General features: G+C 56.8%; 2 protein-coding genes across 9 annotated transcripts in view; one reads left to right on the top strand and one right to left on the bottom strand.

Moving 5' to 3' along the window:
• The window catches only part of TPCN1 (two pore segment channel 1), a 74,368-nt gene extending 61,624 nt beyond the window's left edge, over positions 1 to 12,744 (top strand). For 2 of the 4 annotated variants that reach the window (XR_014826913.1, XR_014826912.1), the window contains 12 exons: positions 786 to 858; positions 2,097 to 2,204; positions 3,485 to 3,556; positions 3,823 to 3,853; positions 4,096 to 4,185; positions 5,628 to 5,743; positions 6,523 to 6,569; positions 7,099 to 7,167; positions 7,345 to 7,429; positions 7,837 to 7,976; positions 8,189 to 8,269; positions 10,142 to 12,744. Coding sequence is in view for 2 of the 4 variants with exons in the window: in XM_021073264.2 (XP_020928923.1) it covers positions 786 to 858; positions 2,097 to 2,204; positions 3,485 to 3,556; positions 4,096 to 4,185; positions 5,628 to 5,743; positions 6,523 to 6,569; positions 7,099 to 7,167; positions 7,345 to 7,429; positions 7,837 to 7,976; positions 8,189 to 8,269; positions 10,142 to 10,261 (1,001 nt within the window). In the remaining 2 variants the exon portion in view is untranslated. The remainder of the gene's footprint in view (positions 1 to 785; positions 859 to 2,096; positions 2,205 to 3,484; positions 3,557 to 3,822; positions 3,854 to 4,095; positions 4,186 to 5,627; positions 5,744 to 6,522; positions 6,570 to 7,098; positions 7,168 to 7,344; positions 7,430 to 7,836; positions 7,977 to 8,188; positions 8,270 to 10,141) is intronic. The other 2 variants (XM_021073264.2, XM_021073265.2) reach the window with 1 other exon arrangement.
• Positions 12,745 to 12,955: 211 nt separating this feature from the next.
• The window catches only part of SLC8B1 (solute carrier family 8 member B1), a 34,595-nt gene continuing 33,289 nt past the window's right edge, over positions 12,956 to 14,261 (bottom strand). For all 5 annotated transcript variants that reach the window (XM_084995507.1, XM_084995510.1, XM_084995509.1 and 2 more), the window contains one exon: positions 12,956 to 14,165. In XM_084995507.1, coding sequence (XP_084851633.1) covers positions 13,885 to 14,165 — 281 coding nt within the window. In that variant the 3' untranslated portion in view covers positions 12,956 to 13,884. The remainder of the gene's footprint in view (positions 14,166 to 14,261) is intronic.

Below are 14,261 nucleotides of genomic sequence, written 5' to 3' on the forward strand. Positions count from 1 at the left end.
AGCCTTCCTTTCAGGCCTCATCTCTTGCCAGCACCTCCACCCTCGCCCCACCTGCAATGCCCCTGAACACATCCTGCTCCCCAGGGCTCCCTACCCTTTCTTACCTCTGGACCTTTGCCCAGGTGTTTCCTCTGTCCAGTGCACTCGTTTCCACACCACACTGCTCTTCCTAACACCCCTATCTACCTTTTACGCCTAAACATCCCAAACACACTGTGTCCTAAGGTGTTTTCATTGTTCTTTAAAAGTATCACTTTTACTGCCTTTACCCTTTGGCTTTTTCATCAGAGTTCAGAGTAGCGTAGTGATTCATTGCACAAACTCTGGGGTCAGAAGCACCTGGGATCTATTCGTGACTGTGTCTCCTGGTGATCTGATGCCCCCTCTACACCCGCTTCTTCACTTCCTTCTTTCATTATGTTCCAACGATAACTGACCTTCCCTTCAAGCAGGCCAAGATCCTATCCAGCTTGGCCCCTGATCCCTTCAGATGTTACACTCTTTCCCCAGCCTCCTTCCCCCATTCATCATCTTTCCCTGGCCTGGAAGAAGTACTCAGGAAATATCTGTAGGATGGACAGACGATGCCTGGGCCGCTCCCAGGGATAGGGAGCGAGTGCTTCTCTTGTGAGCATCTGGGCCAGGCCTGCCCTGGAGCCCCCACTCTCACAGGGGTGTGACATGTCTGGAGGGACCTCAGAGGAGTCTTGAGGAGGGACGGAGCCAGGCCGGGGGTGGGAGAGGCTGTGGTGGGGCTGCTGCTAACGGACTCCTCCTGCTCACAGTCTACGGGGTGGAGCTGTTCCTGAAGGTTGCCGGCCTGGGCCCCGTTGAGTACCTGTCCTCCGGGTGGAATCTGTGAGTAGAGAGCATGTTTCTTAACCACGTCAGAGGCTCTAATGAAAGCCCCGGGTCCTTTTTCCTCTGCACCCACTGCCCACTGTCTGAGGGAAGGACCCTGGCCGGGTGGGGCCTCCATGCCCTGGAGCAGTTCTGCTCATGGCTCCAGGACTCCTCAGGGTCCCCGCCAGTCCCTCCCGGACATGGCCCTTCAGGGGTCCTTAGGCTGGCTGGCTCTTTCTGAGTCACTTAACCCCACACCCCTCCCTGACAACTAAGCACTTTTCTCCTCCTTGAAAACCCCGACAGCCACAGAGAAGGAAGTCCCACACGTCCTGCTGCTTGGTCAGCATCGAGCTGGCGGCCCTTCTGCCTCAGCCAGAGTCCCCGAGAGGTCGCCTGCCACCCGTGAAAGTTAACTCACCCGGGAAGTCAGGCGGCACTCACGAGGTCTTGGGTCGTGAAAGTAAAGCACGTTAATAAGTAGAGAAGCAGCAGGACAATAGAGTGTCTGCAGGCTGTTTATAGAGTATGAATGTGTATCTGGAGGGAGAGGCCCCTCTGTCCTAAGCAGGGCTAGCTGGTCTCCAGGTGGGACTCACCTACGACCCTGCCTCAGCCCTCAATACCTCCATCAGTATCACTGGTGTAACCCGTGTCTATGTGAGACCAGTGTGGGACCATCAGGAGGGGGTTTTCTAGGTATTTCTGACCTGAGGTGTATGCTGTGACAGGGACCCAGCCAGGCCAGCCTCAAACCCCATAGTGGCAGGCATCTGGCCAGCCGCAGGCCACTGATGGGCCTGTTGCCGCCTTGGCCATGGCTGGTGTGTGGGCTCCTTGGAAGGGAGCAGTGGGCACAGGCTGGGGAGCGGCCAGCTTCCTGGGGAGAGACTGGGGGTGGGCTGAACCAACAGTGGCTTCTTGGAGTTCCCGTCGTGGCGCAGTGGTTAACGAATCCAACTAGGAACCATGAGGTTTCGGGTTCGGTCCCTGCCCTTGCTCAGTGGGTTAAGGATCTGGCGTTGCCGTGAGCTGTGGTGTAGGTTGCAGACGTGGCTCGGATCCCGCGTTGCTGTGGCTCTGGCGTAGGCCGGTGGCTATAGCTCCGATTGGACCCCTAGCCTGGGAACCTCCATATGCCGCAGAGCGGCCCAAGAAATAGCAACAACAACAACAACAACAATAACAACAACAAAAAAGACAAAAAAAAAAAAACAAACAAAAAAACAGTGGCTTCTCCCCCTCCTTCCCAGGTTCGACTTCTCTGTCACAGCATTCGCCTTCCTGGGGCTGCTGGCTCTGGCCTTCAACATGGAGCCCTTCTACTTCATAGTGGTCCTGCGTCCCCTCCAGCTGCTGAGGTGACAGGGCAGGGCTGGGGTTGGGAGTGGTGGGCGGTGGGTGGTGGGGGTGTGCAGAGGGTGCCTTTGGAGTGGTCCAGGGAATGACCAGAAGGAGCCAGGAGGCCCACAGGCTTGGTGTCAGAGGTGGCACGTCCCCTGCTGGAGCACTGGGGGTGGGGGCATTGTCTCCACCTGTGCAGGCGTGCAGACTGCCTGCATCCTTGCATCTGGGGACCAGTTGCCTCTGACTATGGGAAGGAAACATGGCTCAGGTGAACTTGGCCTGTGCTAGTTTGGCTGCACCCACAGAAACCCATGTGTTCAGGGTCATAAACCGGAGTGCCACAGCCTCTGAGGGTCCAAAGAGACTTTGGGGAACCCACTGCACCCCAACCATGCTTTTCTGGCGTAGTTGCTTGTCAAGAAAAACCCTCACTTGGGAGTTCCCGTCATGGCCTGGTTAACGAACCCAACTGGGATCCATGAGGTTGCAGGTTTGATCCTTGGCCTCGCTCAGTGGGTTAAGGATCTGGCGTTACCGTGAGCTGTGGTGTAGGTTGCAGACATGGCTTGTATCTCGCATTGCTGTGGCCATGGTGTAGGCCGGCAGCTACAGCTCCAACTGGACCTCTAGCCTGGGAACCTCCTTATGCTGTGGGTGTGGCCCTAAAAAGACAAAAAGAAAAATCCTCATTTGGTCTCAGCTTTCTGCCAGGGACCACTGCAGGATATCAGTAAAAACATGTAGAAAGGCCTGGATGGTGGTGGCCCTTTCTAGTTGGGGATCTCTTGGTGTCCTCCGAAGCTGGTTTTCCTCTAGGATGTCCGGCTACAACCCCACTCACATTTCTCACTCCTTCCCACCCTTCCTGAGAGGTGAGGTGGGGGTGGGGTCGCCCTTTCTTACCCAGGAGGGGCTACCCCCTCCCCGCTTCTCTGGGGCGCAGCCTTCTCCCCTCTTCCCAGGGTTGGTGCATCATCTCGGGCAAGGCCTCACCCTGCTCTGAGCCTCCCGCTTCATGCGTAAGCCGTGGCAAACAGCCGCTGCACCGCACCCGAGGCCTGCCCGACACCCCCTCAGGGAGGGGCCCGTCCAGCCCTGTAGGCCTGGCACTGCCACTGTCCCTTCCCAGGGTGCCGCTTGCCTGAGCCAGGTGCCAGGCTGGCGGCTCTGAAAGAAGTAGGCCTTTGGGGGCAGAGATGCGCCAGGTCTGTCTGGCCCCTCCTGGAGCTGTGGATGGCGGGGCTGCGGCCACGCCCGGCACTTATAAGTGGCCTGGCCCTCTTTTCTCCCTCAGGTTGTTTAAATTGAAGAAGCGTTACCGCAACGTGCTGGACACCATGTTTGAGCTGCTGCCCCGCATGGCCAGGTACTGCCCTGCCTCTTGGCCCCCAGGGCCAGGTGTCGTGAAGCTTGTGCCCGCCTCGGGGAGGGCCGCTGGGTGGTCATGGGAGGGCAAGGAGGAGTCCCGGAAAGGATGGAAATCGAGGGTCTGACAGGTCTTCACGGAGACCGAGCTCTCCTGACCACCAAGGGTCTCCCTGGCTCCACTTTTCTCCACTGACCTGTCTGAAATATTTAGTAGGGAGGGCAGGGAGCTGTCAACTCACTCACCACCTGTGTCTGCGTTCACAGGTAAGGGTCACCTGTGAGTCTACCTTCACAGGTAAGGGGTGAATTGCTGGTAGAGGGGCGTCTGGTACTAGAGTCCTGATGCGCACCGTTTTTGACCCCAGACCTGAGTCACGAGGCCCCTCCCCTGCAGGCACTTTCCAGCTGGTGGACCCGGCTAGGGGCATGCCTCTCCAGCGGTCAGCGCAGGGGTCTCAGGAGGCCAGGGCTGCCGGGCGAGCTGGCCTCTCCTGCCCGGCCCTCCATCACCCTCTCCCTTCTGCCCCTCCTCCCCAGCCTGGGCCTCACCCTGCTCACCTTTTACTACTCCTTCGCCATCGTGGGCATGGAATTCTTCTGCGGAATCCTCTACCCCAACTGCTGCAAGTGAGTACGCATCGGGGCCCCCAGCCCTAGGCAGCTGGCCTTTCCAGAGCAGCTGAGCCAGGACTGGCACACTGACCTCTGAGCCCTCGGCCCTCGGCCTCAGGGTCCTTGGGAACCTGCTTCTCCAAGCCGCAGTGCCCTTTAATTAATAATTAATTAACTAAAATAAATTGATTTAATTAATAGGCCCTGCTTCCAGGGCCTATTAATTCAGTCAGTAGCTAGGGGAGGGGCCTGGAAGCAGAGGGGCCTCTGTCGTGAGGACATCTGAGCACATTGCCTGATCCCCTGGGCAGGGACTCGGAGCCACTCTCCAACCAGCCTCCATCACCTCACCCTCTCCCTCTGTCCTAAGCCCTCACGGTGAAACCCCAGTGCTCTGCCATTCACTCTCCATCCGGCATTCTCTTTATTTTATTTTATTTTATTTTATTTATTTATTTATTTTTAGGGCTGCACCTGCGGCATATGGAGGTTCCCAGGCTACGGGTCTAATTGGAGCTGTAGCCACCGGCTTACTTCAGAGCCACAGCCACGCCAGATCCAAGCCTTGTCTGCGACCTACACAACTCACGGCAACGCTGGATCCTTAACCCACTGAGCAAGGCCAGGGATCGAACCTGCAACCTCATGGTTCCTAGTCGGATTCATTTCCACCGCGCCACCATGGGAACTCCCAGTGTTCTTTTCAAATTGGTCCTCATGGCCTCAGGCGCTGATGAAGTTCCCAGATACTCGGGTCGCTGCTTTGAGTGCCGGGCTGAGCTCAACCCTATAGCAGTGGGTCCCAGACCTTCAGGCACCAGGGCAACTGCTGCTGTAAAGTGCACACTCCAAACCCTACCCTATGTGGCTGACACAGGGCAGAGGTCCAGGACTCTGCCTTCTGAACAGGCTCCCAGGGGGCCCAAGGACCAGACTTATCAAAACATCAGCGCGAATGCAGCAGCCACAAAGGGTTGTAAGAAACGTAGAAAATAAGCTCTCAGGACAGGGGCAACCGATCAGAACAGGAAAGAACTCTCAGGCCCCGTGCTGGGGAAAGCCCCACGCGGAGCGGACCCTCTCCAGGGTTGCTGTTGGCACCCGGCCTCCAGGCAAATCCCAGACTGGTGGGGGCGGCTGTCCAGAGGAGGCTCTGCCACCCCCACCTCACCCCCCAACCCCTGCACCTCCCTTGGGCCACTGAGAGGAAGAAGGCCTGGCTGGCAGCAGAGAGATGCCCAGTGGAACTGGATGGGGGAGGCAGCAAGTCTGGGGGTTTCCAGCAGGATCCTGGGGGCTCCCCTCGAGTCAGGAAGATGGGTAAGAGAGCTGGCCTGGGGGCCGGGCCAGGACCGACACTCCCCGGCTAGACCTCAGTTTGGTTAAACTTTCTGTCCTCTGTCGAGGTGACCCTTTGTCTTGTGACTTTCCCTTCCACCCCCTGTCCCCCCGGCCAGCACGAGCACCGTGGCAGATGCCTACCGCTGGCTCAATCGCACCATGGGCAACAGGACCGTCGTAGAGGAAGGTTACTACTATCTTAATAACTTTGACAACATCCTGAACAGCTTCGGTGAGTGCAGGAACCCCGGGCAGGCATGCCGCCTTTGTCACCACAGGTCCCAGGTGGGGTGGGTAGAGCTGTCCGAGGCCTCCACTCCCAAGCTCTTTGCCACACTTCCTCGAGTCCTCTCCGGCCCTGATGGAGGTTTGCCCAGCTTCGGGGGTACAGGCCAGGCCCCAGGGCTCACGTGGCCACCAGGTTGTACTGCTTTTCCCATCGCTTGTTCAGTGTTGGAAAGCAGAAGAACTTCCTGCTTGGCTGGGAGAGGGTGCAGCCTGATGCTAGGGAACCTCCCTTTGTCATACCCTACAGTCACAGGATGGGACCCAGCCATGCCAGCCGGCCACAGTGCCCTGCATGACCTGGGCCAGGCCCACAGAGAGAGCTCTGCTTCTCGGTTCCATGGAGAGGCTGGGAGGCCGGGGGCACGGAGGGAAGGGGTCCTTCCAGTCACAGCTTCTCAAGAGGAAGGGACCTCCCCACCATGATACCCCAGATCTACACCGAGGAAGGTCTGGGGGCTCTTGATCCAGTATCCCCACCCAGCCCTGATCCATCATGAGCCGCTGAGGCAAGGGATGTGCCTTTTAGGGGACAGGCCAAGATGGCAGCACTCCCTGGAAGGCGGGCACCCAGGGATGGGCCTGGGCTGCTCTTTCTGGAGCTCACAGCCCAAGCGGACAGACAGGTGCACAGCCCCCAGGATAGGTGGAGAGAGGCCACCTGAAACTCACTTTGTGAAAGCAGGTGTGATCGAGACATGTCTGTTTCTTCCTTCCTTTTGGCAGTGACCTTGTTTGAGCTGACAGTTGTCAACAACTGGTACATCATCATGGTAAGGGCCGCCGTCAGCTCCTGGGGGCATCTTTCCACCGCTCTCTGAGGCCAGCCTTGGCTCTCCCTTTGTCCAGCATGGGGTGCATTGGTCTTCCCATTCCCCACGGGGGGCAGGGTTCTCCGGGGAGGCTACAGTATGGCCTGAGTCCCAGGAGCCACCCTGTCCACCCAACCCCTAGCAGCCAGGAGAGGCCATTTAGCCTCTGGGTCTCTGTCCTTCTGCCACCTCTGTGGTAGAAACTTTTCAATCAAGAAACAGGGTGGCAGGGTTGGTTGGTGGTTCTTTTTCCCCATCCTTAGACTCTTCCAAAGGCTATCCTGCACTGTTCGTCCTGGGGACCGTCAGGCCTTAGGAGCACAGAGGAATTTTGAGGCCCACGGGAGTGAGATCCACCTCCTTTGTCCCCCCAAGGGAAGGCAAAGCGGGAGGGGTCTCTAAAGAGCAGGGGCCTCTCTGTGGCCCCCGTAGACGGTGACCGGGCCCCGCCCCAGGCGCTTGCCCACTGCCTGCCCTCCTCCCCCTCCAGGAAGGCGTCACCTCTCAGACCTCGCACTGGAGCCGCCTCTACTTCATGACCTTCTACATCGTGACCATGGTAGGTCTGAGCTGCAGGGCGCCCCATCTCCCGTCTTCAAAGCCTCCAGCCATCCCCACTCCCTGGGTGGCAGCTCAGGGAGCAGGGGCTAGGGACACATCTGACCAGGCTCTGGGGCCGCACAGCAGCTCCCCGCCACGCCCTCCTCTCTCTTCCCCCTTCTCTGTGCCTGGCCAGGTGGTGATGACGATCATCGTCGCCTTCATCCTCGAAGCCTTCGTCTTCCGAATGAACTACAGCCGCAAGAACCAGGACTCAGAAGGTCCGTGCGAGGGCCGGGGGGCATGTGCTGCCTGCTGCTCGTGTGTCTGTCCAGCGGTCAGCTTTTTAGCTGTCCAGTCTTCTGGCCATTCAGCTTGCCCATCGGACTCATCTTTCTAGATCTCTTATCTCTATCCTCTCAGAGCACTCGATCATTTTCTCTTTGCTCAGAGCCCCCCTCTTGAAACCCTCTGTCCCCTGTAAGCTGCTGGCCTGACCAGTGCCCCTGACATCCCCAGCAGTGGGTGTGTGTTGGGGGGGAGGGTTGGGAGGGTGCGTGTCGTGCTGAGCCAGCGTTTTACTTGGAGAGGGAACCTTTAGCAGCAGGGAGGATGGCTAAACCAGACCAAGCCAGAGTGGGGGCTCTGAACCCAGGCTCCTTCCCACCGCCACCCTCCCCTGCTGCAGTTGACGGCGGCATCACCCTGGAGAAGGAACTCTCCAAAGATGAGCTGGTTGCTGTCCTGAAGCTCTACCGAGAAGCACGGGGAGCCACCTCGGACATCACGCAGCTACTCAAGATCCTTTCCCAGATGGAGAGATACGAGGTGGGAGAGGCAGGGTCTCATCCTATGGAGGCGGCAGGTCATAGCTTAGTGCAGTCCCTCCCCCACTGCCCATCCCCTCAGGTCTTGGGTGACACTTCTTAGGGGGTGGAACACCAATGCACAAGCCAGAGGAGCAGGTGGGGCCCACCGAGGCCTGGCGCCAGGGCTCTGCCTCGGGCCAGTCCCTGAAGCCTTTTTCTGTTCCTGTCCAGCAAAATGCCCTGGTGTTTCTGGGACGGAGGTCAAGGACCAAAAGCGATCTGAGCCTAAAGATGTACCAAGAGGAGATTCAGGTAAGAGCACCCCTGACCTTGCTGCTGGGACAGTGGTCCTCCCCACTGCTGAGCGGGGGCTCCTCTCCGGTCCCCATCTTCAGTTGTTAGGGGAGCTGTGCAGTCGGCCATGGGGACCACTACCGGTGGTGCCTGGGACTCAGGTGGGGTTGGGGGGCTTTAGGGTTCAGCCTTGAACCCTTGAAGTGTTTCCCAATGCAGGCAGCCCCCCTGTCCAGTTTTACACAAGTCACTGAACTTCATCTCATGCTCCTACTCTGAGCCAGAACCACAAAGAAAACAGGAGCCATACTGGGCAGGGGGAGCGTGGGGCCCCTGGCCAGCTGGCCAGGACCAGCCTCTTCAAAGAGGGTGGCCCTTCCCACGTCCAACCAAACGCTGCTCGATAGGAGCAAGGGCCCGCTGTGCCTCTTAAGGGTAAGATGTTGTTTTGCAAAATCTCCCCATCCTTCCACTTTGGTAGCTGAGTGAAGTAGTTTACAAAGCACCATGTGGCTGGCACTCTGCACTCCAGACGGAGCCTACGGACCATGGGCCACCTGTCTGTTCAGGGTCCCTCGCCAGCCATTGAGCCTATGCTGGTTGCAGGCTGGACCCTTGTTTCCCTGGGACAGGGAGGACCAGTGTCCATGCCCGAAAGGCTGCAGTCCCCTCACATGACTCGCACATTCTCTATGAAAACACAAGGGGTGTGGGCGGATACCTGGGGCTCCCCGCACTTGGTGTCACAGATAAAGGAACTACTCTGAGCTTTGGTGTCATAAAACCTGGGTTGATTCCAGGCTCTGTAACCTTGGGCAAGTCACTCAGCCCACCCACACCTGCAAAAGGGGGACAGTCAGTCCCTGCCTCACAAAGCACTGGATGTGAGCTCAGGCGCTGTCCTGGCCTCTCCCTGTCCGCCCATGCCCAGCCTCAGCTTCCCCATCTGTATAAAGAGGGGGCACAGAACTAGGCCACCTCAATATTTTTTAAACTCTAAAGTTTGCGATTTCGACTCTTTAAAAACCTAGGGCTAATTTTTTCAATTTCTTAATTACCTGGGAGTTCCCACGGTGGCTTAGCAGTTAATGAGCCTAACTAGCATCCATGAGGACACAGGTTCAATCTCTGGCCTCGCTCAGTAGGTTAAGGATCTGGTGTTGCCGTGAGCTGTGGTGTAGGTCGTAGATACATCTCAGATCCTGCATTGCTGTGGCTGTGGTGTAGGCCAGCAGCTGCAGCTCCAATTTGACCCTTAGCCTGGGAACCTCCGTATGCCATGGGTGCAGCCCTAAAAAGACCAAAAAGACAAAAAAATAATTTCTCAATTACCTGAATACCTCCATCCCTGAAGATGTCAGATAATATAATAATAATAATAATAATAATAATCTTAGGTGAGTGAACTGTTTGGTTTTTTTCCAAATGCCCTCGCAGCCTGTTTGAAGGGCAGCAAAAGCAATGAGGGAGCTGGGAGAGACACGCAGGCCTCGTACAACTTTAAACAACCCTTGAGCATCAGCTGTCCCGGGGGTAAAATGAGGATACAGTTTCTGTCCAGCTCAAAAGGGATAACTCAGGGAGTCGGGATCCTCCCTTTATGAACAACCCAGATTGTGTTCACAGAGGTGCTAATTACTACCTTGACAAGGAATTTTGCAAACCAAATTCAAAAGGGAACAATGGCACCATAATTTTTCTATTTAGGGCCATATTCAGGTGTGGGCGTGAGGGGCTGTTTGGTCCCAGCTGGTTGGGACTGGCGGCCCTGCCTCCTTGGCTGAGGCTTCCTCCTGCTGCCCACTGTGTGCTGGGCGGGGGTCACAGCCCTGCCCAGCATGGGTGGTCCCATCAGGCTGCGCTCAGCACCCTGTCTGCTCTCTGCTTTAGGAGTGGTACGAGGAACATGCCCAGAAGCAGGAAGAACAGCAGCGACAGCTCAGCGGCTGTGTGGTCCCCACCACCCAGCAGCCTCCAGGCAGCCGCCAGCGCTCCCAGACCATCACCTAACTCTAGCCTGCAAAAGCCATCTCTTCTATGCAATAACAATAGTATTATTTTACTACGATGTATCAAAATAATGTGTGTGTATATGTATGTATAGCATATATTATATATATATATACACATATTCATATATATGCACATATTTATATGTAGAAGAAAAGACAGACGAGTTGGGGTTGGCTTTTAACTACCTTGCCCTGTTAACCCCAGAAATCAATTTCATTTGGGGACGGGGGTCAAGCCACTAGGAGCTCTTCTTAACATGGAAAGCTCCAGAAGGCCCCTTCACCAGAGCACTTGAATAGATTCTGCTGGTCTCTGCAGGGCTTGCCTTCAAAGTAGGCCAGCGTCCCCAAGCCAGATCCACACCGTCTTCCTGACGCTGCTTCCAGAACCTGCCCCAGCTGACAGCTAGCTTCCCCACTAACCTTCCCTGCAGCCCAGGTCCTTGGGTTTCTGTGTCCTGCTTTGGGGACAAAGCCACTTAGGAAGGAAAGAGCCCACATCTTCAGGTTGGCATTTCTATCTCTGTGATAATGTCATAGGGCATACCTGGCACCTACCAGAACAAGTAATCCAGGGCTGTGGTTATTCCACATGGTCAGATCTCAGTGCTGGGCAGCAAGAGATGCTGTGTCCTGGCTCCACGAGCCTTCTCGCCCACCCTTCTTTTGGTTTCAGCCCTTGTTGCTGAAAATCCTCCTGAAATGGCGTTTGGACTCACAGCCCAGCGGGAGGAGGAGAATAGGCACAAGGCCAGGCCAATGGCTCCCTCCCTGAAATGGGCTTTCTCCTTAAATTCCTTTGCCTTGGGATTGTCCTGTTCAAGCAAAAAGACATTTTGGTTAATTCAGGATTCTGCTAAAGCCAATAGCAGGTCCTTGGTGTGTGTGTATTTGCTGGAAACGGGAACAAAGTGTTGACGCTGACCGCGGGCCGTCCACGCTGCCCTGTGGCTGAACCTGTGGGTCCCCTTGGCCAGCTCCCCACCTCACCTTGAGCAGCCCCCTCCTTGGACTTGACCACTCCTGGGAGTGGGTTCAGGTGGCCTTTCGGTTGCCCAAGTTCCCCAGGGGCCTCAGGGGAGTGCTCCGAGATCGGTGTGTGATCAGGAAAGGGCTGCTGCTTGAATCCACAGCAGGCTGTCAGGGTTGGCCGCCCTGGTGAGTGGTGCTGGTGGTGGCAGTGGCAGCAGGGTAAGCAGAGGGGGCTGTGGCTCAGCTCCTCTAGGCTGCAAGCCGAGCAGGGGGCAGGGAGGGAGGAGAGGGCAGGGGACGCAGTCCCCGCTGGCCATCCTGTCCCAACCCCAGCTTTGAGCTGCCTTCTCTGCCTCTGTGACTTAGGAAGGAGGAACAGGCGGGCTGACTCCCCCTCGCTGTATCCTCTTCCCAAACAGACAGGGTCCCCCCCATCTCCACTCCAAACTGCAGCCTCAGAGGGGTGATCCTGGAGCCAGCACAGCACAGCTCTGCCCCTTACCAGGGGAGAGGTAGTGGGCATTTTTGTTTTTAAAGCACAGCCCTTTGGGGAGACAACAAATCATTTAAGAACCACTGAGATTCCCAAAGGGAACCAGGACTGGACTTTGTCCTCTGTCTCAGGAGGGCCAGCAGCCATGGGGGCAGCTCGGCACCAGGGCCAGAACCCCATCCCCTCTCCAGAGAAGGAACTTTATTTGCACAACTGGGTGCCTTTTAGCCTTTGTGTACTGAAATGGGCATTTCGGAAGCAGGAATCCGGGGGCGGCCTCTAGAGAAGTGCGTGAGTCCCCAACCTCAGCGCCTGCACCTTGTTCTCATCCCTTCCTTTGCCCGTAGGAGGCTGAAACCTGGGAGGGGTGCCAGAGAGATTGAGTTCATCCTCTCCCACGTTGGGATAAAGGCCAGTACTGGGAAGGGTGGGATCTCTCCCAGGCCTTCCAACGCTGTCCTGAGAAAGGATCTGTTTCTAGCCAGGGATGAGACGAAGACCAAGTGGCAGCAGTGCTGATGGACCAGACTCCAGCCACCGGTGGGAGTCCCCATCACTGAGCCTAAAGACAGCTGCCCTCGAGGGGTCACTGGGTGGGAGCCTCCTCAGGTTCACCCTGCAACTTGCACACAGGCCGTCAAGCAGGAAACAGGTGTCCCCCCAGGGCTGTGAGCTCTGTGGGACCCCGGGATGCCCAGCCCAGCGGCCCTCTCGCCTTCCACATCAGCTGAATGAAACCAAGGTGAGACTCACGACTTGCTCTGGGTCACACCACCCAGCAGTGGCAGCAATGGCCCTATGCCCCTGCCCCACTTTAGAGGGGATGCCATCTGGCCCCTCCTCCTTGCTTCCCTCCCACCCCCCCGCCCCAGCCTTACTCCACACCACGCGACAATCATTTTGTACAGATAGCAGGAGCGACGCTGTAAGGTTTTGTACATCGGTGATTTGTTACCTAGAAAACCCACCACGGCTCCAGATTTCTGGCATATTAATAAAAGAGTCTCTGCTTTGTACATATGGCTGCTGCCTCATACCTTCCACCAGGCCCTTCGGGGGCTTCCAAGACCAGAGGGAAGAGGGAGAGGACCGAGCTGGGGCCGTTCTCAACCCCGCTCAGCCCTTCCACAAAGCCCAGATCTGTCAGGCTCAAGGGCCTTTGGCTCTGGACCCAACCACTCATCACCTGGCCCAGGTTAAGAACTGATAACAGTTGAGAGTATGTTCTTTTCTGCATATTTGAAATATTTAATTTTTTCATTGGAAAAAGACAGTTGAATCCCTTTACTGCCGGCATTAAGGCATCAAGCAAATGCAAGAGCTGCAATATTGCAAAGGCGGGTCACAGACTGACAGCAGGAAGGCACTATGGGGCGCTCACCACCCCTCCCAGGAGCTTGCAGGCCTGGGGACCCCAGCCCAGGGCTCCCCTGAGGTAGGCACAGGGCACGGACTAACTCCTGTTTTGCAGCTGGGGAAACCTCTGAAGCCAGCAGACACTTCTAGAGGCAGAGTCTAGAGTTGTGCCGTCTGATATGGCAGCCACTAATGGGCCAGTACCATGGCTGCTATTTTGGAGCAATATATATTATCCCTGATTTCACCTTTTGCATTTGGCTTTATTAACATGACGACTAGAAGATTCAAAATCAGGCATATGTCTCACATTCTACTTCTGTTGGACAGTGTGGCTCTAGAACTAAGCCCGCGGCAGCCCAAGGCCCACCGCACACAAGATGTTCTGTCTGCCGGGTCCAAGTCAGCCTGACTCCCTAAACTCGGGTTTGGCAGCCCTTTGAGCCCTGAGAAGAGGCAGGAAGGCAGGAAGGCAGCGAGGGGTGACTAGAGGGAGGTGCCGGGGCCTCTGGCCCTGAGCTCTTTGGAGTCTTCCAACCCCAGCCTGGAAGGTGCCCAGTCATCCCCTACGCCCCAGACCCCAACTTTCAAGAGGGGCTCTGGAGGTAACACAGCAAGTCTTCTACGTTTTGTTTGGAAGTTTGTCCACAGGGAGGCCCAGCCTCCACAGTCCCAGAAACAAGGTTTAGCCATGCTCGCTACACACCTCGGCGACTGGAAGCTCTGGCAGAGAGCGTGGCCCCGCAGAGCCCTCACCATGTTCACGTTCATGGCCACGGCCACGCACGGTCAGGCAGGCCCTACTGAAGGCGCCTCATCCTCCATTCTCGCCCCCTGAAGTTACACTTCCCGACCAGCAGGCGGACCCCCGCCACAGCGTCACTCACACACTTTTCAAGTGAATCACTCCAAATTCGGTGAGCAGGGCCACGACGAGGAAAGTCAAGTAGAAGAGGAGCAGGCAGCAGCCGTAGACTTTGTTCAGCTGGAAGCACTGCAGCGGGACCGAGACCAGGGAACAGACGAGGCTGAGGCCCAGGGCACCGGCCAGAACCCACACCAACAGTCCATCCGGCTCCAGCTGTGGAGGGGAGACCGGGAGAGAGGCTGGGTCACTGCAACCAACAGTCAAGTCCATGTTTGAGGGCCCATTGTTAGGGGCCAGGGAGGGACTTTT

This window comes from Sus scrofa, chromosome 14, assembly GCF_054392235.1.
Source record: "Sus scrofa isolate SSC_HxYL_T2T_F1_AM1 chromosome 14, Sscrofa_HxYL_maternal_Yorkshire_Landrace_v2.0, whole genome shotgun sequence".
NCBI lineage: Eukaryota > Metazoa > Chordata > Mammalia > Artiodactyla > Suidae > Sus > Sus scrofa.